At 37.5% G+C, this 23,362-nt stretch overlaps 3 protein-coding genes across 4 annotated transcripts in view; 2 read left to right on the forward strand and 1 right to left on the reverse strand.

Moving 5' to 3' along the window:
* The window catches only part of LOC138136464 (xaa-Pro aminopeptidase ApepP-like), a 47,478-nt gene that overhangs the window by 22,971 nt on the left and 1,145 nt on the right, over nucleotides 1-23,362 (reverse strand). The gene's annotated exons all lie outside the window — the stretch shown is intronic.
* LOC138136904 (catalase-like) lies at nucleotides 984-2,811 on the forward strand. The gene is made up of 3 exons (XM_069056218.1): nucleotides 984-1,140; nucleotides 1,194-1,743; nucleotides 1,808-2,811. Exons 1-3 carry the CDS (start codon nucleotides 1,075-1,077, stop codon nucleotides 2,722-2,724), a joined length of 1,533 nt encoding a protein of 510 aa, XP_068912319.1. The 5' UTR covers nucleotides 984-1,074; the 3' UTR covers nucleotides 2,725-2,811.
* Nucleotides 9,711-11,592, forward strand: LOC138136733 (catalase-like). 2 transcript variants are annotated; one of them, XM_069056013.1, is made up of 3 exons: nucleotides 9,711-9,932; nucleotides 9,989-10,538; nucleotides 10,589-11,592. In XM_069056013.1, the coding sequence occupies exons 1-3, from the start codon at nucleotides 9,873-9,875 to the stop codon at nucleotides 11,500-11,502; spliced, it is 1,524 nt and encodes a 507-aa protein (XP_068912114.1). In that variant the 5' UTR covers nucleotides 9,711-9,872; the 3' UTR covers nucleotides 11,503-11,592. The 2 variants fall into 2 exon arrangements, with proteins under 2 accessions (XP_068912114.1, XP_068912112.1); XM_069056011.1 differs by having other exon boundaries at nucleotides 9,714-9,938.

The following is a 23,362-nucleotide window of genomic DNA, read 5'->3' on the forward strand; positions in this document are numbered from 1 at the left end:
ACTATTTTCAATGAGCAAAGACCACTGAAATTCAATGATCATGGAAAAATTTCTTTTCAATGAAATTAGCATAAGAGTAGGCCCTGATCTTGTAAACAGCGCTGTAGATGTGAAAGGTACTTTACACAAAAAGTAACTAGATCTGTCACTTTTGTCACCATATGGTTATGACAATCAATTATAATTTATAATTAATATTAATCAATTTGATTAAGATACAAATTTATAAATTATCAGTTATTTATGCAACGAGTTTCTGTGTAAATTGGGCTTTTCTAATTGCCCGAGGGACAAGATTAAAACACGAGCGTAGCGAGGGTTTTAAGGCTTCGAGGGCAATTAGAAAAGCCCAATTTACCCAGAAACGAGTTGCATAAAAAAATTTATTGTTTGAAACGACGTCCCTGAAGCTTCCAAATCTTTTAAAAATGGTTTCGCATTTGCTATTGACAGTTTTGACAAATTTTTCAAGACCTGTCAGAAATGTAACGTTGAATGTGTTGTCCAGGGCAACGGTTTGTTATCTGCTCATTTTGCTTTAGGGCAGTTAAGAGGCAGTTTACAAAGGAGAAAAATGAGAATTTATGACAGTTGAAAACAATAAACATACTTAAATGTGATTTTAACTGTCGAAATTGACAATAATTTAGTGACATGCAGTACTGTAAATAAAGAAATACAAAAACACTGCAAGCAGGGTATACACATGGCTGCCAACAAAAATTTGAATTTCCACAGCCACCCCTTATGCCAATTTAATTGCAACTCTGTGTAGAGTTTGTTGCCCTCTAGATGTTTACGAAAACAAAAACTTATCCGATTTAAATTTGCGGTTGTTTTGTTCCGTTTCGTTGACCCACGGGAGTGTTTTTGTTTTTTTACATCACCAAACAACAATACATTACATTCAGATTGTCAACGGCGTGGCAAAAAAAAAATTCCGCATCATCCCACAAGAGATAAAACCCCAAACAAGCGTTCCCCATAAAAAATCATTGGTCATTTGTTTTCCAGTTGATTTTTGATAATCCTTTCTATAAAATAACGGTTTCGCTCAGAATTGAGTCATTCAAAATGCCTCACTACAACATTCGCGAACCCGCAGCCAATCAGCTCCTCGAGCACGTCAAGAAACTGGAGGTAATCCACCTGGTGGTGTTTGCGTTATTGTTGCAAAAGAAGTATCGTTGCAGGACGAGGATAAACCCTCGGTAACCACGAATTCTGGCAATCCCGTGGGGTACAAGGACGCCACTCTCACGGTGGGTAAAAGAGGAACCACTCTGTTCCAAGACTGGGTCCTGATCGACGAACTCGCCCACTTCAGCCGGGAGCGAATCCCGGAGAGGGTGGTCCACGCGAAAGGGGCCGGAGCGTTCGGATACTTCGAGGTCACCCACGACGTCACTCAGTACACGGCGGCGAAGGTGTTTTCCAAATTAGGGAAGAAAACGCCGGTGGCGGTGAGGTTCTCGCAAGTGGCGGGGGAGATGGGGTATCCGGATACGGTGAGGGACATTCGGGGGTTCGCTTTGAAGTTCTACACCGAAGACGGGATCTGGGATTTGGTGGGGAACAACACTCCGATCTTCTTCGTACGAGATTCGATTTTGTTTCCAAGTTTTATCCACGTTTTGAAGAGGAACCCCGTGACGCACCTCAGGGATTGGGACATGTTCTGGGACATGGTGTCCTTGAGGCCTGAGACCACGCACCAGGTTCTGATCTTCTTCTCGGATAGAGGTAAGTGGTAGGGGTCGTTTGGTACCCCCGTGTGGTACTTGAGCTGGGTATTTCTTTGCCGAAGGCATCCCCAACAGCTACCGCCGCATGCACGGCTACGGCTCCAACACCTTCGCTTTGGTCAACGACTACGGAAGCTTCTACTACTGCAAGTTCCATTACAAGACCGACCAAGGAATCGGTAATTTGGACGCGGACCAGGCCACAAGAATCTCCGGGGAAGACCCCGACTACCTCATCAGAGACCTCTACAACGCCATAGCTTCAGGAAACTACCCCTCCTGGAGCCTCTACCTCCAGATCATGACCCCCGAGCAGGCCGCCGCCTCTCCGTACGACCCCTTCGACGTGACCAAAGTGTGGCTGCACGCAGAGTACCCTCTCATTCCCGTGGGAAAAATCGTCTTCAACAGGAACCCCAAGAACTACTTCGCCGAAGTAGAACAGATGGGGTTCGATCCGGCGCATCTGATCCCAGGGATAGAGCCCTCCCCGGACAGGATGCTCCAAGGCCGTCTCTTCAACTACGGAGACACTCACAGATACCGTTTGGGGACCAATAACTTGCAATTACCGGTCAACAGACCCTTTAAGCTGCACAATTACAGCAGGGACGGGTACGGCACGTTGGACAGCCAAGGGGGCGCACCCAACTACCACCCCAATAGCTTTGGGGGGCCGGAATCGGACACCAGAGCCAGGGGGTTATCTCCGGTACTGCCGGTGGTGGGGAACGCGTCCAGGTACGACAACGGAGACGAAGATAATTTCACACAAGCCAGATTGTTGTATCAGAAAGTGCTCAATCCTGCCGAGAGGGGGCGCTTGATTAATAATATCGTCATGTGTCTGAAGAACGCGTCGGAGTTTTTGCAAGAGAGGGCGATCAAGAATTTTTCCAGTGTGGATGCTGACTTCGGGAGGAGGATCAAGGGGGGGATTCAGGCTCAGCTTCATTCTCACGCGCATGCGGAGTTGTAAAGGAAGGATGTGACAAGGAGGAGATCTTTGCATTGATACGGTTACGATTGAGTTCATAAAAAAATAATAAAAAATATTTTGCATTTATTTGTTGGTGTGTTATATTATGCATAAGAAGAACTAGAAACGTTTTATTCGTGTCGAAAGTGTAAGTTGTAAAATTAACAAAAAGTACCCACGTACTATCGCTGGCCAAAAAAAACTCATACACAAATGACAGAACAACAGATCCAAAAATTGAAAATTTGAGTTGTGTAAACATCGCATATAATCTGTTTCAAAATCAAAAATCCACCACCTGTTGAATTATGTTGGCAGAAACAAAGAAATCCCTAGAATAAATTTCATTTTTTTGTGTTGGCCCAACGTTCCGCCAAAATTTGACATCGAACTGTTGAATTTATTACGTAACGCAAAATAATGATTATGTACAAAAAGGTGGTAGCTGCCATATCACACCTTTTGAGTGAAATAATAAAATGAGAATTAAAAAAACACGATGAACTACGACCAAAACGACTGTCAACAGTTTTCTTTCATAACCCCACTTTTTCCGACATTTGCAAACACACTAAAAACAAAAGTTGGCGACGTTGTCGGTTGTATTTTCGAGGTAGAATGCAGTGTTGGTGGATTTTTGATTTTGAAACAGATTATAGGTTTGATTTTTTGTTTGGCCAATAAAACGGTACGTTTATGAACACCAAGCTCAGCAGCAATTGCCCGTACCGAAATCAAATAATATGTATTTCATGAAACAGGAAGTGTGGGACGAAAGAGTGTTTTTTATTTTGCACCAGAAATTAGGGAAAATTGCATTGTAAGGTTGGTATTTAATGACGTAGACAGACGGAAACGTCAATTCCCTTTAAACTAAATGAACGTTTTGTCACATTTGCAATAACATTACGTTAATTCTCATCAACACAATAAATAAGTAATTTTATTAAACACAAATAAGAATACAACCCAAAAAGGTAAGAGTAATAACAGGGCCCTGAAAATAATTATTGTAGTTTTTCAAGTAAAGAGGAAAAATGTGTTCAATATTATCATTCGATTATACAGGATGTAACAGAAAAAAGTGCATTTATTTTAACTGGTAATCGGACTCATTTACTACAACTTTTCTAAATATTTTTTTTTCGAAAATAAATTCTAAAGGGGTTTAAAAATTAATCTAAATTTACTAAAGATTTGCTTACCTGCCTATGGAACGATTTTAATCTAACCACATTTAATAAAGAAACAAAACAAGGAGGTAACAAAAAACAAACGAAACTGAAAAAAAGGTTTCACTTTCGTTTGTTTTTTGTTCATGAAGCGGAATTGTAACTTTTCATGACATTTAAGAAAAACAGCAGTAATTAAAAAAAAACAAACCAAAGCGAAACCATTTTATTCATTAAGTGCAATACGAAGGGAATAAAAACATTCAGTTTTTACAATTCCTGTTTAAAAAAGTTTTCAGATTTATAAAATTGCATTCACCGTGAACGGCACGTCAAAATAAAGGGGGGACAAATGGCAATTCAATTTTGCAAATTCCAAAAAACTTAATTTAGAAACATTGTTGTAATTGATGAGGACCAGTTAAAAGAAATGCACTTTTTTTCTGTTACACTCTGTTTGTTGTGTGGTCGTAGAAGACGCCACCGACGCTTTAAATTTTAATAATCAGGTAATCAGCGCCGAAAGTGCTACCAACCTATAATCTGTTTCAAAATCAAAAATCCACCAAATCCACAATCTACCTCGAAAATACAACCGACAACGTCGCCAACTTTTGTTTTCAGTGTTTGCAAGCGTCAGAAAATAGTGGGGTTATGAAAGAAAATTATTGACAGTCATTTAGGTCGTAATTCGTCGTGTTTTTTTGTTCTCATTTTATTATATCACTCAAAAGTTATGATATGGTAGCTACCACCTTTTTGTACATAATAATTTTTTTGTGTTACGTAAATATTATCTATTCACTTTGATTGTGACCGCAACGAAAAAAATAGTAGGCGCTGTTTAGCTGTGTGCTGCATACGTTTTACACTAAATATTTGTGTGGTGTGAACATGATGTGAAAATGTCAGAATTGCCAAACCTTGACAATGGTAGTAAAGCAATGATTTCAATGTATTTATCAAAATTAATAACGGAAATCAATATTTGAAGTAGGAGAAACTAAAAACGTCTGTCAGATAAAAATTAATCAGACAGAAAGAAACATGAAATTTAGAAAAGTGTTTTATAGGAGATGAAAAGGCAGAAGGCATCAAACTACAGTACTTACTAACCAAAATGTACAACAAAAAGCACAAATAGAGTTAACTTTATTGGTGATATTCGTCTTTGTGAGTTGTTTTCCGTTGGCTTCAATAAAATGTCTCGAAACAAGTCAATATTAACCGTTTGTTCTTAACTTTGAGAAGACGACATGGCATTTCCTTTTTGAATTCTGAAATTTCGTACCAACACTCAATTTTATTAGATACGCGCACAAAGTCTACGTCGAAAAACGTTTGCGCAAGTCGTTCTCCGTTCTGTCTTCTGTGAGCGTGACGTTTCTGCCAAAATGGCGCCTCCGAGAGTTGCCAACTGCGACTGGATTTAGTGTTATCTAAAATTCCCTATCAATAACCTAGCAACTGAAAAGTTACTAGGGACTGGTCACAATCAAAATGAATAGATATTAAACTCAACAGTTCAATGTCAAATTTTGGCGGAAGGTTGGGCCAACCCAAAAAAAAAAACAAAACTTATTCTAGGGATTTCTTTTTTTCGGCCAACATAATTCAACAGGTGGTGGATTTTTGATTTTGAAACAGATTATACAATAGTTATTTACGTTAGGTGTATTTTCCAGCGCGACAACTAGGTTTCAGGCTCGAGGCGAAGCCGAGAGCATGATTAGTTGTCGCGCTGGAAAATATCTATCGTACGACATTTGTATAGGACTTTCGGCTGACCGTTTTTTTTGCACTTTTGCAGATTTTTATGAAATAACAAATGTCAAACTTATTGACATACAGAGCTACCAACCCCTGTTTGATTATCTATCGGAAAAATAATACATGTAGGTACTCTCGTGTCAAAAATGGATTACTCCCTAGGATTTAGGGATATTCGTTACTAGGTTGCCATAAATTTGGTTAGGTTGGAGGCTATGTGGTTTCTGGTGACAAACAAAAGATATCCCAAAAATGTAAGACAGCAAATTAATTGTAACAGTTGCAAATGACTAATTTCTCGCTAAGTGATAGATAATTTTTCGTTTCACAATCAATTTTGGTTACTGGCGGCATATTTATTTGGATTTAATCTCTCAATTCAAAGTAACCAACCTTAGGCATTCAAAATTATTTTTGAAAATTCTAGTTACACACAACATGAAAAACGTTATTTCCCTAAAAGTTCGAATTCTAGGGAGTAAATCAATTTTTGACACGAGAGTAAATAACTATTTCGCATACGAGCGCATTATTTGAGGCATAAGCGACAAAGGAGCGAGTGCTTCATTTGCGCGAATGTACCGAATACGTCTTTGCACATTGAGGTTTGTACAATATTTTTTGAAACGAACACTAGCATTTTTAAATTATTACCCTATAGTTTCCAATTTAGTGAATAGATGACGCTTGCCCAAGTGTCAATCGAATTAATAGCGATTTATTTTCATTCTTTCGAAATTTTCAACCTCCAAATTGGAGAAATTACGTTTTGTAAACCAGACTTTATTATTATCAAGTCAAATTATTTTCAGAATGCTCAATAAGGCCAATGCTTTTTGGATGATTCTGAAGCACTAGTGCGCGAAATCTACGTTCGCGGTTAACTGTTGCGTTTGCGAAATGTCATTTTGAAGTTAGTGAGTTCAAAAAAAATCTTTTAGGAATTTATGAAATTAATCTTACATTAATATCATTTTTAAAACATAAAGTTAGTAATCCTGCCAAATTTCCTGCTATTGTTTAAATCTTAACTCTTTAAATCCTTTCTGGTTTTATTTGGCTACTAATTCTTATCAAATATGGTAAACCTCGTAGTTTTGATTATGGATTTATTTATTTTTTTTAAATTAACTCCTGTGTGTGAACGGTCTGTACTCACTTATTCATGTTTTTTATATCGAGCAGCAACCATAAATTTTACGTGGAGTGTGGTAACTAATGAAGACACCTCGCTCGACAATACCAATTGCTGCATTTTTTTGCGTCTATTAATCTACAGGGTGATTTAAGTTTTACCGCCCGACCGAAAACACCCACTTTCAAACGATTTTAAATTCTCAAAAAATCAGGAATGATTGTGTATCGCTGTAGAATATTCTGTAAAAATTTAAAAAATTTTTATAAAACAGGTAAATATTTCATTTTAATTTAATAACCGCTACATTAATTTACATTATTTTTCACTGAGAGTCTTCTGAAATATTTAGAAAAAATTTGGTGCCATTGAAATCATGAAATGATATTAAAGTGCAAAATTTAGCTATGATTTATAATTAAATTGGGCAGTCACTTCCACAAGAGAGGTTGACATAGGTTACTTATGGTACCCTTTACGAGAAAAGTTCTCAACAGATGTTTGACTGTTTACCAACAATGAGGTACATATTTACTTATACAGTGTGGAAACTACTTATGGAATAAATTCAGTAATTTCAAAATTAATGATATTTGTCCAAAACGCTAAAACAGGTCAATTTTTATTTCTCATAGTGCTTATTTGAGGTTGCTTCACTTGTTCGTAACGTTATCCATTTTTGAGCTATGACGGCATCACCAATTTTTTTAAAAGACAACCCTCATTTTTTTCTTCTCTTTCTGAAAGACCTTTGTACTAGCTAAACGATGAATGAAAAAAATGGTAAATGTAATTTAATTTTTAATGTAAAAATTCTTTTGTATTGATTAATTTAAAATAGAAGATTGCTTTTAATAGACCAAACAATTTAGAAGACTTACGGCAGAGAATTCGCACTGAAATGGAACAAATAAGCCCTTACATAATTGAGCGCAGTGTACAAAGTTTCGATGAGTGCCAAATGGTTGGCGGGGGACAATTTCAACATTTGCATTAAATTTTATTGTTAACTTTAGATGTCTGTCGTTTTTGATTGAGCTCAATTAAAACTTTTGAATTAAATATTAAATTAAATTTTTTGAAGTAAAATTTATGATTTTCTCAAAAAAAATTGTTATGTAAGGTACTAATTTTTTCCATTCATCGTTTAGCTAGTAGCAAGGTCTATCAGAAAGAGAAGAAAAAAGTGGCGGTCGTCATTTAAAAAAACTGGTGATGACATCATAGGTCAAAACTGGATGACGTCGTGAACAAGTGAAGCAACTTAAAATAAGCATCTTGAGAAATAAAAATTGACCTGTTTCAGCGTTTTCGACAAATGTGATTAGTTTTGAAATTACTGAATTTATTCCATAAGTAGTTTCCACACTGTATGACACTGTAGTTGTAAATGTTGGTCATTTTTCACTGTTAATGTTAAAATTGGAATTATTCAAAAACTAATAATTTTCTTTTGATGCGAATTTCATAAATGTGTTCTCTAAATTAATTGTGAAATTGATTGCACACATTTGAAGCCTTATACCAAGGGAATATACAGTGAGCGGCAAAAGTATGGAATAAATTCATTTAAAATTAAACAAAATATTTTTCAAAAGAATCTTTGGACAGGTCAATTTTAATTTATAAGAATACATGTTTTAGTACTTGTTTTTGTTCATTATAAAATTAATTTTTTCCAACTTTTTTTTTTTTTTCTCAAAATTTCCTTATGTAAGGTAACACAATTTTTATACTGGCGTTTAGACAATTAAAAGGCCTATCAGAATCAAGAAAAAAATAGGGGGTTTCCATTTAAAAAAACTATCGATGACGTCAAATCTCGAAAACAAATGACTGCTTGGAATTTAGTTTTGTATTAAAATATGTAGGTATTTTTATAAACTAAAATTGACCTGTCCAAACATTTTCTTGAAAAAAATTTTGTTTAATTTTTAATGGATTTATTCCATACTTTTGCCGCTCACTGTATATATAACCCTACCAATTCGTGATTTTTACTAATTTTTTAATAGGGTTTATCGTGCGGACGGTAAAACTTGAATCACCCTGTACAAGGTGATCAAGGACTGTTTATGTTGGCAATACAATTAAGAACATTTTTATACGGCTATTTGCAATACATGTTTTATTGGTTTATTTGCCAGATATCTGACGTAGCATTAACAGTGACAAAATGGTAGATTATGGGAGTAAAAATTAACGGTAAAAAAATTAAACTTGAAATACAGAATAATGTCAATGTTGCGGCTGTCAGTGTCAAGATGTCAACAACCGGAAGTTATTTACTTCAGTTGAACCATTTAAAAATAAAATTCAGTGTTACCAACTCAAACAGTTCTTCTTGATCACTTGTACAGTGGAAGCAAAAAGGACTGTTTGAGTTGGCTGTACTGATTTTTACTTTTAAATCGTATAACAGGAGGAACTTCCTAGTGTGACATTTGACATTCAAATTCAAAGCAAAACGCTGAAAATTTCAAATTGATTTATTTAACAAGGTTTGACTGCTTTGAGCATTCTCTTTAGTTAATTTTTAGTGTGTTATTATGTTTGTTATTTGTTGTTCTGTATTTCAAGGTGTGTCCTTGTACCGTTCATTTTTAAACATGCATAACCTACAATTGTGTTGCTGTTGATTTCACGTCAAATATTTGTCAAAAGACGTATTCGAATGCAGTATAGATAGCAAACAACCGAATCACAAAATGCTCTTAATTTTATTGTCAACTCAAACAGTCCTTTTTGATCACCCGGTAGATACTTTCAAATGTATTTTCTCAAGTCCGGTTGCAAATTGTGGTTTCCTTTATTCCGTCACCATACTAAACATACACAATGTTTTCACGTTTTCCCACAGAAAACAACAAACACATTTTTTTCCTCCAATTTCCTGTTTTTCCAATTTCATTTGGTTTTCATATTGAAGAATTGCATTTACTGTACATTCTCAACGAATCAAAACCCTCGATAACGATCTTTCTTGTTGGTTACTTGTTTTTCAATCGCGCTTCCTCTCCGATAGCGGTTCATATAAAACCCCAATCAACCTTCACCTTCACTTATCCAAGATGTCTCACTCCAACAGTCGCGATCCCGCGGCCAATCAACTCCTCGACTTCGCCAAAAAAGTGGAGGTAACTAGTGTCACCCCTTTGCAAAAGAAGAAATCTAATAATAATTCTAGCACGCGGACAAACCTTCAGCTACCACGAACTCCGGCAACCCCATCGGCTACAACGATGCCTCGCTCACGGTGGGCAAAAAGGGCCCCATTCTCCTCCAAGACTGGGTCCTGATCGACAAACTGTCCCACTTCAGCCGCGAGCGAATCCCCGAGAGGGTGGTCCACGCGAAAGGGGCCGGAGCGTTCGGATACTTCGAGGTCACCCACGACATCACTCAGTACACGGCGGCGAAGGTGTTTTCCAAATTAGGGAAGAAGACGCCGGTGGCGGTGAGATTCTCGCAAGTGGCGGGGGAGATGGGGTCGGCGGACACGGTGAGGGACGTCAGAGGGTTTGCTTGGAAGTTCTACACCGAAGACGGGATCTGGGACTTGGTGGGGAACAACACTCCGATCTTCTTCATCAGAGATGCGATTTTGTTTCCAAGTTTTATCCACATTTTGAAGAGGAATCCCGTGACGCATCTCAGGGATTGGGACATGTTCTGGGACATGATGTCTTTGAGACCGGAGACCACGCACCAGCTGCTGATCTTCTTCTCGGATAGAGGTAAGTGGTACCCCCGTGTGGTACTTGAGCTTGGTATTTCTTTGCCGAAGGCATCCCCGACAGCTACCGCCACATGCACGGCTACGGCTCCAACACCTTCGCGTTGGTCAACGAGTACGGAAGCTTCTACTACTGCAAGTTCCACTACAAGTCCGACCAAGGAATCGGTACTATGGACCCCGACAAAGCCACAAAAACCGCAGGAGAAGACCCCGACTACCTCACCAGAGACCTCTACAACGCCATAGCTTCGGGAGACTACCCCTCCTGGACCTTCTCCATCCAGATCATGACCCCCGAGCAAGCCGCCTCCTCTCCGTACGACCCCTTCGACGTGACCAAAGTGTGGCTGCACGCAGAGTACCCTCTCATTCCCGTGGGAAAAATCGTCCTCAACAGGAACCCCAAGAACTACTTCGCCGAAGTAGAGCAGTTGGCGTTCGATCCGGCGCATCTGATCCCGGGGATAGAGCCGTCCCCGGACAGGATGCTCCAAGGGCGACTCTTCAACTACGGAGACGCTCACAGATACCGTTTGGGGGTCAACAGTCTACAGTTGCCTGTCAACAGACCCTTCAAGCTGCACAATTTTGACAGGGACGGGTTCGCGACGATTAACAGTCAAGGGGGTGCGCCCAACTACCATCCCAACAGCTTTGGGGGGGCGGAGTCGGACACCAGAGCCAAGGGGTTGGCTCCGGTACTACCCGTAGAGGGGAAGGCGTCCAGGTACGACAACGGAGACGAAGATAATTTCACTCAAGCCAGATCGTTGTACAAGGATGTGCTCACGTCTGACCAAAGGGGGCGTCTGGTGGATAATATAGCGATGTCGTTGAAGCAAGCGTCGGAGTTTTTGCAAGAGAGGGCGATTAAGAATTTTTCCAAGGTCGATGTTGAGTTTGGGAAGAGTATCAAGGCGAAGATTCACGCGAGGGGTCAACACGCTGCTGCCGAGATATGAAAAGAAAGGCACGAGTGGTAGTCTGCCGATCATTTCAGTTCTCTTAGACTATAAGCATAGATATGACGGAAATAAATGTTTTTAGCAATTTGTCTGACCTTATCTACCGGAAACGAAACTACCTGTCCTTTTTGTTACCTCAACCCACAAACAATTGAACTACTGTGTATTTATTAATAATTAACATAAAATGATTGAACGAGGGAATAAGTATCAAACAGAAAATTAAGTAATGAAGTTAATGCAAATAAAATAAATAAATAGCGTATATTTTCATTATTTACGAGTACCATGTTCTTCAAGCTGTTTGATGCCAGCTGAGAACTGGTAAAATGTCGCTTAGGAAATTACGTTTTTTCTCCAGATTTTTTAATTTCAAAAGAAGACTCGATGTTGAATTGGTTCATGTTGGCTAACTGCACGGGACTAGTTTTTTCGATTTTCCAAAAAAAAGGTTTCTTTTTTTTGTAACATTAAAAAACAAAGTGAAAACTAGGCAGCCCATCGTACATTTGAGAGCATAAAGCTGGCAGGATTAGTTGCTCCTCGATCACTCACGGTAGTTTGTCCTTTCTATATCGGGTGTTATGGAAATCCACGTAATAAATTTAACCATCAATAGGACTCGTTAAAATAAAATAAAAATCTGCAAATTCTTCAAAACAGAGTTAAAATTGAATATAATAATTTGACCCTAAAATTCATACCCGCTCATGTATTTACACATCCATTGATAACAAAGAATGAAAAAAATTACTCCATTAAAATGATGGAATAAAAACAATAAAAATTGTTAGTATTAGAACAGCGGTCGTACTTTAGTCAAAAAAACTGTGAAGTTTTTATCGGTGGTAATACCACGAGTGCTTAAAAATTACCGATAATTTTCATAAAAGCTTGTTGTTATTGTTGTTAATAATTGTATGAGTTCAAAGAACGACTGGAATTAGACAACAACCTTGAATGGAAATTACCCGGTTAATTTTTAAGCACAAGTGGCATTTAGGGAGAATATTTCTCGAATAAAAATACACGGGCGCAGCCGAGTTCCTCTCAGCGTCAGCGGTCAGAATTGTGAACGGTAAGGGAATAGTGGTGGTGATAAAAATTATCAAGTAATTAAGAATTATATTGCCTTTGCCAAAATATTAAATTAAAGATTTTTTGGTCATTATGTCACTGACAGATTTCTTGGGACCAATGATTAAAACCCTCTCTTCTTTGGTGGAATGCGGGGGTAAATCCCACTTATAAATAGGTCCATTTCCGCTTTAAAAGCGTCAGCATGGAAGCTAAACATATTCTGAGCGAAAAAGGCAAACAACTTGTACTGAATGATGCCAAATTTTGTGAAGCCATTTTTAAAAGTAATATTTATTGCAGTCATCCTTCTATTTATATACAGAGTGTCTCAGCTAAAACTTTCGAGCCTAATAACTCAGTTATTTTCCAGCGGTGAAATTTAAAATGCAGATATTTTAGACGGTGAAGAATAAAATCCCATTAATGCAATCACCCAAGTCTTAAAAACGTAATTTTTACATGCGTTTTTAAAATGTTGAATCAATTAAGATTTACATAAAAAATTGATCGTCAATAAAAAATGCTGTAGGGAAAAACTCGTCCTTGAAAGACGTCTGGTTTGCAAGAAAAAAGCAAAAAACTGTGTTAAACGTGGCTGCAAATGCAAAAACGTAAATGCGTATGAAACAAACGCACAATTTTGCAGAATTTTGGTCATCCCTTTTCGCAGAAGCGCAGGTGACATATTTGATGTTTATCTTGCTAACCTTACGAACACTTGCAAAGTTAAAGACAACATTTGGAGGTAATTTATTATACTGGATGCTTTAATTCTTCCATAAAGGGCTAAAACACTATCGGGATATTTTAGCAAGGTAATTTAGTTCACGTACGCTTCCTGTGTCGTCAAATAAATTGACGATTCTCTTAACCTTACATTTTGTAAAGCCTACATTTGAATAGTGTTCCACGAGAAAATGAACTGTGTCATTGAAGTTACGACACTCTCCATAGGCAATTGTTTTTCCTTTTTCAACAATATTGAAATTTCTGTCGCTGTAGTCTATTTTTAGAGTATTTTCAATTAACTTTCACAATTTGACGTTTCTAATAAAGCGCGCCCAATTTTGACAGACTTTAAAGGGTGTACAAAATGTTGCTTCGCAATTAATCATCAATTGTTTCAAAAGGTAACTGCAAATTTTACATTAAATTTTTAACGACAAAATCTAATTTTTTCGTTGAATCAGACAAGTGATTTACTTAATTGTTTGTGTAGACCCCTATTTTTTTTTGTTTAACAATCTAATAATAATCGCGTATAATTTTCGATAAAGGAAACATGTGTTAAAATTACATTTTTTAACTTGAGGTAATTTTATTATTACTAATTGAACCTTCACGGTCTAAAATATCTGCATTTTAAATTTCATAAAAATCCGTTGGCAAATAACCGAGATATTAGGCTCGAGAGTCTTAGCTGAGACACCCTGTATTTGTAAAAACATTATGAAGTTAGTTATTATTAAGAGCTAGAAAAATTGTTAGATGCAACATACAGAAAAAAAGCAGCATTCTTTACGCAATCTAATTGCACGTTTTAAAAACGTACACATCATCGGTGTATCTATTGCCAAATCCTCTTATGTGTTTGAGAAAAATAATAATAATCTAATCAGGCTACCAGTGCAATAGCTGCGGCGGTAATCCCCGATATCCTCGGAAGGAACTCATCTGTTGATAAGGGTTATCCAGGTAAAGGAGTGACCGCCGGGAGGAACTCGGATACCCCCATTCCATAATTACTTTATTCCACTAGTAGGATAATGAAAAATACAATCTTAAATCAATCACTTCCTCATTTATTGTCATTACCCCCCGTTTTTCTTTCCATTCATTAAATTCAGAAAATACTTTTTCATAATGTTCCCTGCACTTCGCAGGTAACAATTTTTCACCAACATCACAAATTTTTACAAATGGAGTCGATAAACAATTGAAAATAAATAGCAACCATTCAACACCTCCCAATATTTTTTAAATGAAACTGTATTTTGACTTCGCATTAGATTTTTATTTGATTTTGTTCTGAGGTTCCGCTTTTGACCAGTTTTGATACAGCGGTGGCCCTAAGTGAGTAATTTGAAATTTTCTTGTTGGTATTGAAGCCTATTTTTTCTGCTTGTTTTTTTGTCCAACTTGATATCTCATTTACTCCAACGGGACTGTGATTTTCCGGTGATTTTCCAATGTAGATTTGGAGTCAAAACTAGTCGGCTGCTGCTGGCTTTTCCTCTTTTATCTTGGTGTCTTAGAAACAGTCTAACAAAAGTTGGTATCTTAATTATTCTTCGCAAGCCATTTTGTATCACCTAATTTTCGGCTACCCCCTTGCATTGTATAAAAAAGGGTTATATTGGATTCTACCTCTTTTTTCGCCGATGTTGTTGGTTTTTTCTTTGAAGAATGTGATTTCTGCTCTTGCGCCTTCATCGCCTCACCAAGCAAGTTCATACTACAGTAAAAATAGTTATTTATGCAACGTGTTTCTGTGTAAATTGGACTTTTCTAATTGACCGAGGGACAAGATTAAATCACGAGCGTAGCGAGGGTTTTAAGGCCTCGAGGACAATTAGAAAAGCCCAGTTTACCCAGAGACGAGTTGCATACAAAATTTTATTGTTTGAAACGACGTCCCTGAAGCTTCCAAATCTTAAATTAAAAATGGTTTCGCATTTGCTTTTGACAGTTTTGACAAATTTTTCAAGACCTGTCAGAAATGTGACGTTGAATGTGTTGTCTAGGGCAACGATTCGTTATCTGCTGATTTTGCTTTAGGGCAGTTAAGAAGCAGTTTACAAAGGGGAAAAATGAGAATTTGACAGTTGAAAACAATAAAATAATTTTATTTATTTTAGAAGTAGGACAAACGCAAGTAGCAAACTAGGTAGCTGAAGCGAAGAATAAATAATTATGATTTACAAACATTTCAGTGGCAGAGAATTTTATCGTTGCCTGAAAACTCATTTATTTATCCAACGAGTTTTCGTGTTATCCGACCGACCATTCAGGCATCTCGCCAGATGACTCATAAAAAATGATAAAGTAACAAGTATTATTATAGCAAATATCTATCAGCGTTCATAATAATCGAGGATATCAGCTAGACGAAAATAATAACCCAAAACGCAACCACACCGGAAAACAGAACAAATCAAAAAATTATCTTCATGACAGTCGGCATTCCATCATGGCCGCCATCCTCACACATCTTGCAGACATTGCAAAATGAGGCCCGCGAAATATCAGGACCGTAGAAGAACAAAGAAGTTCCTTGCATTCCGCAACGTTCCTCACCGTCTCGTTCCAAACAGAGTGTCAGGTGCACGTTGCAAAATATCTCAAGAATAAAAAATATTCATGTGCCCAATTAGAAGAACAGAACAGACGTGTGGAAAAATTCGTTGACGTTTCGACAACGGAGAGAGATGCGAAACGTCCATCTCTGTCAGAACAAGTCGCATTTGGAATATTGTCGGCGCAAATCAATTAAAAACGAACGAGGAGAGACTATCATCGAGGAAATCAGTTGGCATTTTTTTATTTTTTTTCTACGGAACTCACTCATGCGTGAATTTATTGGAAATCAAATCCATATGAGTGACAGGACAGCAGAAGAAGTCGACGGTGGATTTTCATATGTGGCCCAGTTATTAAACACACATGCGGGGCTAGGGTGGCGATCGATAGTTGGGGGTGGAGTTTTTCCGGTAGTTTTCTCATCGATTCGAACCAATTAAGTGGTTGGAACGGTCACAAGAACTAGTTTCTCGAATCGATTTGCTAAGAATGATTCCGACTTCGCGATAGTGATCGTAAGAATTAAGCGGTAGAGTGGGTGGAGGAAGTGTGTCGGTGCAGTCCGCCGCCCCCACCCCCTAATTAGCGTGTCGTGGGAGTGTTTAAGAAAGCGTTCGTCTGGGCCACCAGGACCGCAGGAGCCGCAACAGGCCCCGACTCCTGCCGAGACGTCCGCACCAAGAAAACCCGACCGCTACCAGAACCCCAGCAATCGCAACAATTCTTCGACGAGTGTCAACTGTCAGCGGCTGCATGACTGACAGAAGTTGCCGTAGCGGCGGGCTCCGCCTGCCAGGACCCCATGAACGACCACAGGTGCCGCCCGATCAGCTCTCTCCGTTAATTTATGCAAAAATTATCGGAAATTAAGCAGGAAACTTGACAAAAGATCAGAAGGCTGGAGGCGGTCGAGAACGGGGAGGGGATGAGATTAGGAGGCCGGCGCGCCGAAAGGAATTCCAAACATTTCGCTTGAAGTAAAGGGGTAAGACGATGGTGAATTCTGGGTGCCAGGGCGGCAGGATGACGGAGGGGTGGAGGAATGCGGCGCCGACTTCTTGCAGGCGGTCCGTCAAAAGTGGCGCCGTCTGGTGACGACGGATCGCCACGCAGGTGTCATGTGAGCACGTGACGCGTGGTTGTGGCGATGGTGGTGGCAGGGTGGCAGCACGGGGAGGAGGTCGGACACGCATGGCACATGGCCAACGCACGCAACAGTGGGGAAATTGTTGGCAGAGGGTTTTGGCGGCTGAAGGATCGATTGGGTAATACCGGAGGTGATGGAAAAAGAAGGTGGCGTGGCGCTTTGCTGACGCAACTGGAAATTAAAATTTAAATGGGACTGCTGGGGCGGGTTTTGTTATTTTTAACTAATTTAATCGTTGATGGTTTTATTGACGTTTTAGAACTCATCGACCCTGAACTCTCCGAAGACTTTGGAGATAGCTTTTCGGACCTTTCCCAATATGTGTTGCATTATCCTGATTGTCCTGTCCTTGGTCCAATTACCAATTTGAAATCTGTCTTTATAACAACATTTTATGTCTTCTGTTGCCATTACGACGTTTTCTTCCACATTTTGAATTTCTGTTGTGACAGGCTGCATCTTCAATAGTTATGAAAATTCTGTCTGGTAAAAGATTATTAAATTTTAAATTGCTGTAGGTGCACGCTCAAACGCAATTAACAAATTAATGTTTCATTATATCCTATAATTTTTTATTAATTATGTAAATATTTGAGTGAAGGTTATGCAACCCATAATACACACCTTTGTTCCGCACCGAATAAAGCGGAACGATTAAATTTGTAAATTAATATTAAATGACAATAGTGCAGTTTGTTGATAGTAACAGTGTTAATTTATTATTGAAAAGTATGTTTTAAATTCAATAAATGACAACAAAATTCGATAAAAATTGGAGTTGGTAGCTCTGCATCTCAGTGCTGTCGAGTGACTGTCAAAAATTTGAATGTTTCGATTAGTAATCAAACAAGTTATTATCATGTTATCGATTGTTGTTTGTTGATGTTAAGTTTGTTGCTGGTTAGTGTTAATCTGGACTCCCCGTTTGCATAATTTTTGACGCACGAGTGCCAAGACACTGACTGGAAAATTTCCACACAACTGGACAGTGTAAGTACCCCAATATTATTTTTTAAATACAGATATTCGACATTTGTTCATCATAATTACACTGTGAGGCCGTTCTGCTGGGACAGATAAAGAAGAAAAGTCCAAACAAGACTCTCGTTATAACAACGCCTAAAAAGAAAATAATGAATGCACCAATGAGGAGTCTCGTCTTTATTGAAGGATTGTTGGCTCAAGGTAGGTGTTTTTGAAAGTCGATTATTATGAAAATACGGACATTTGATATGAAAAACATTCGTCTTTTTCTCAAGAAGAGTTCTTTATGTAACTGTTACATGATCAACAAAAAAGACATAACGGGTTGCTATGGGAAACAAAATTTCTGAAAATGGCGACGTGACTTAATAAACTGTCGATTGTCATTTTGACGTTAATGTGAATTTTATTTAATTATTAAATACTCTGTAATCGAGAATACGTGGAAGAATCCGAATTTTATTGTTGAAATGTGAAGGAAGAAAGTGGTGCCTAGTTTACCAGATAAAGTTTGGTTCTTGGAGTTTCGGCAAAACCTCTTCATCATCGCTGTGAGTATGATTGAAACTTTAAACGATTAAGAAACTGGTACTTGCTTGCATTTTTTTGATAGCTGAAAAATGTTTTAAAAAATTACAAGTTTTAATGTTGCAACGTTACTAACGAAAGCAGTTTTGAACTCTTTTTGCTTCTGGATTAAAGTTCTTTTTTTTAAATAAATGTCAAAGTGTTGTCATGTTGGCATGAGTCACTAGTTATTTGATGGTTATTAGGTTGGCAACGTAAAATGTGAATTGTATGTCACCCATTTTGATGTGCTTGCACAAGTGTTCAGTTGTATTTTTTAGTGTCACAATTGTCATTATTTTCTTCTGACATTTGAAAATCATTGACATAACCTCGGACCTGATTTAGGGACATTCTACGACACAGATGTTCCGAAACGAAAGGTTTTGGGGTGGTAAAGTCTGGTCTTTAAGGGAATTTTGACACTGACAATTTTGTTAAAAAAAATGGACTTGAGACAATTGCACACATTTTTATTACTAAATTTATGGTTGAATTAATAAGAGATTTTGACAAGAAAATGGATATTTTTATGTATTCTACTCCTACAAATTATCAATCACCCAAAAACTTTTTTATTCCTTTTTACGTTGTATGGAATTTTTTTGAATTTTGAGTGATACTATCACAGGTGATTTTTATGTATATTTTTTTGAAAATAATATATTGGGTGAAGCTACAGAGCTATTCTTGTAATCAGGTGGTTGTTCGTCTTCCCCATTGCCACTTGTTTTTCTCCAGATGAAGACATCGAATTTGTTGCTAATTTCAAATTTTTGTTTCTCTCTTTTAAAAACCTTCTCCTTGATACTTCAAATTTGTCATGTTGTCACCGACTACTTACTTGTTCCGTACTACATACTATACAGGGTGTCGCAAAATTAACGTATTCCAAGTCGGAGGTCTTGTAGGGAAAAATCTCAGGAATCTCGAAAAAATAAAATAAGAAATATAGGGGGGGTCTTCACAAAGATATTATGGGTCTGAAAGTTCAAACTTTTCATCATGTTTTCTTCAAATAAAAAATATAAATGTTTGACATTCATTTTGAAATACATAAACCTATGTAGTGAGGATGATTATGTAAAATATTAAAGTATACATGAAAAGACATTTCTTGAAAAAACAGCTTTATCTCGAAAAAATAAAAGTTTTATTTTTCCAATTTTTGTTCAAAAGGGAAGTACAACATAGCTAGAATATTAATCAGGTACTTTTGAACAAATATGGCAACTTCGATATTTTTTTCAAAGTGACAGCAAATTTTTTTTAAACATTTTTACTTGGTCAACAGGATGTCCCCTACTACGCCCCGAACTCGGAATACGATAATTTTAAGACACCGTGTACATTATTCGCTTGAAGGTTTTGGTGTCGGTGTCGTGCAATGATTACTCTCACTACCGCATGTTACGCCACTGAAGTCTGTTTCTTATGCTCGCAACGAAAGGCGGGGCCTAATGACGCAGGATCGCGTGGTGTGCACGTGATTGCGATGTTGCCCACGTGAACCGACTATAGATATTCCAGCTAATCCATTTGAAGTTTCTATTTTTAGTAAAAGCGGTTCATCCAGTGCGGTCAGCGTATTCCGCTAATACTCCACAAAGCAGGAAACAATAAAACTCCGAAAATCCCGGTTTAATTCCCTTCGAATTTAATGGCGACATTTGAAAAATTATTAATAAACCCAACGCCACCACAATACCGATCGAAAACATAATTTTCTGAAAATACGACAGTAAATCTATTTCCGAACATCCGTCCCCGAATAGAACCGAGATTTGGCATAATGTCCGATTATTATTCATTCGAAATGGGGGAAAACCTCGACGAGTCGTCCACGCGATCACGCAAAAAGCGAACAATCATCCGGTGTGCAATTCGAACCGATAAAAAATTACATAATGGGCCACTAACCCATTTTTTTTAAGCACAGCTGCACCCACAGCCGCTCCCGTACCGCTAATAAACGGTTAAGGTCGTCCTGAATTTTCGACGGAATTCGCGTTGTCGGGATCGGGGGCAAAAAAAATTTACGGTGACAAGGAACGCATAATTATTTTATCAACGGGCTAAAAATATCATCGCGGAGGGACAGGGTCGGCTTCGGCCGTTTATTTATAATTTCCGAAATGACAGTGACCCAAATGTCTGGTCCCGAGCGAAAAAATTCCGAGAGGAATAAAGAACCTGAATGACACACAAATAGACGAGGAACTGTGATTTATTTCGCACAGTTGTTTGTTGCTCTATTGATGTGTCAATAATCGGCGTAAGTTGCTATTTTCTGATCTTAATCCGGCCTTGGCATACCTTTCGCGCACGGTCGCATTGTTCGAAACGGCGAAAGGGGAGTGGAAAACTGAAAAAATGTGGTGGAGGTTACCGTGGCATAGTGATGAGCCGGGAAAACTTGCGACGATTGTTTTTTTGAAATAGTGCATGATTTGGGTTGTGCGGAAGATGCGAACACATTTTTATTCCTTCGACACAGATGTCTACTAACATGTCCAAAATTAAAATGAACACTCTGTATATGTATTTGTGATGGGTGAAGTGGACGCAGAATAAAAGTAAATGTTGTTTGATCATTATCAAGTGTAAAAGATGTCGATACGGACAGTGTACACGTCTCGTGTACAGTTACAAATTCAAAATGGCCGACAAGAGTCCATTTTGAATTCAAAAGTATTCGTACTTGTAATACATGTTTCCAGTTCAATCAAGAGAATGATTCTAAAATATTTGTACCATTTTTTTCAAAAAATGTATACTGAATGAAATTTAAAAAAATCGATACTAGGTGACGCAAAAATAACTACCAGAAAGGCGTCTGTTACCTTGCTAAAGAAAAAAAAATCTTTCGGAATGTTTTTTTTTAATTTTTTTTTAAATAACAGTGGCAGCATTTTGACTACACATTTTGTTGATTTTTTTTCAAATTCATTTAACAAAATTTTTGATTTTTTTTTAAATACATACGAATTCTTTTTCGAGTTATTCCCTGTCAACAATTGAAGTGTAGTGAACTGCAGCCAATTTAGACTTATCTCTCTCAACAAATTAACAAATTAAACTAATTGAGAATTAAGAAATTAGAAGGAATGAAGGAAATAAACCTTGGACCATAAGAATTAAATTGAAAATGAACTTGTAACGTTTAGGACTGTAACGTACAAAACTTAAGAAATAAAACATAAAAAGATTAAAATGGACGAAAAAGAAATAAGCGAGGCGAGCTCACCACATCGCGGTATACTCGTAGTCATGGTGCTGGACACGATCAAAAAGTTTCTCTTTTGAATAAATTTTGTTTAAAGAAAATCAATCGATTAGTTTTTGAATTAAGTTGATTCAAACAGAGAAACAGAAATTCTAAAAAATTCTAAAATGTGTTCAGGATTGCGTAAATACCACAAAAATTTGTGTAAATGCCAAAATATCGAACAGGCTCGTTTTGATTTATTCTTTAAAGGATAAAAGATTTTGGTATTTAATTTTTTTTGAATTTTTTGAAATATGGCAGATGTGACAAAACAATTCCAGCTCACAAGAATGATAAAAGCAAAGGGGTAATTTTTCAATTTGTCACTCCTGACTGTACAGATTGTTTGTTGTTAGCAATAAATATTTTTTAAATTAACCTAATAATGTATCGGGCGTTCAAATGAAATCCTGGGTTGGAAACCGTCAACTGTTTAACTTTTTTAAATGTAAATTGACAGTTGTAATTGCAGCATGTTGAAAGCTAAGCTAAAATTTATAAACAAAAAATCTGTCTATTTTTTCTTCTTTTTTTGCAATTAAAAATAGAATAATTATGATTCCTATTTTCAAAGCAAATTGTATCTAAGGGCACCCTTTGCTAAAAACAAACATATCAATTATGTGTCGATTAAACATAAACAAATGTCATTCGTGTGAAACGGCGGGAAATTCAAACTTTACACTATTCCAAATGGTTTACTTTTTGAACGCCTACTCAGCCCAGGTTTTCATTTGAACGCACGATATTTCCTTAAATGAAGATAAAAAAAAATTAAGAAGGAACAAGCGATTAATTTGCACAGATTTGGTAAAACCAGATTGAAAATTATCGTCGTTATCCAATTTCGCAACGGCGGGGATAACCTCTGAACCTCCAACACAGAAATTTCCTTGAACTTTACTTTGATTAAAACAATAAAAGCGTTCCACTCTTTCGAAGATTACATCCATTATCCTGTTTTTAATTTCTCGGCCGACATAAAACCTCTCTTTCCTCGTCCTGCCCTTATCTAAAATTAGATGTTCCACTCGATTTTATTAAAAATCAATAAATTGCACCTCGCCACTTTTCACATTTCAACCGACACCGAACAAAACCAATTTCGAAATCCGCTTTTAAACGCCGAATTTACGTTTTGTTCACGATAGATAGATAAATCATCGATCTAAATCGAGGAACGCTCTTTTCCAATTATTTTTCCAACCTTGAGAGCAGCAAGTCCGCGATGAGAGAGGCGAGGTCGCGTCCAAGTTCGAAGGAGCAGAAGATTTTTCGTATTTTTATTTTTTTTAAACTAGTGCATGTTGCGACAGCGTTTCGTATTTGCGTCGGATCAATTTACTTTTTATTGGTCCAATGATGTCGTGACGCCGTAAATTTAGAAAAATATTTGTCGAGACGTTTTAATTAATCGAATATACAAAGTGTATCGGCGCGAAGGTTTCGCCGGAAATGACGCCGGTTTAGTTTTCGGTAGTCTTAAATTAGCAGAGATTATGGTGTGAATT

This window comes from Tenebrio molitor, chromosome 8 (genome assembly GCF_963966145.1).
Source record: "Tenebrio molitor chromosome 8, icTenMoli1.1, whole genome shotgun sequence".
NCBI classification, from domain to species: Eukaryota; Metazoa; Arthropoda; class Insecta; order Coleoptera; family Tenebrionidae; genus Tenebrio; species Tenebrio molitor.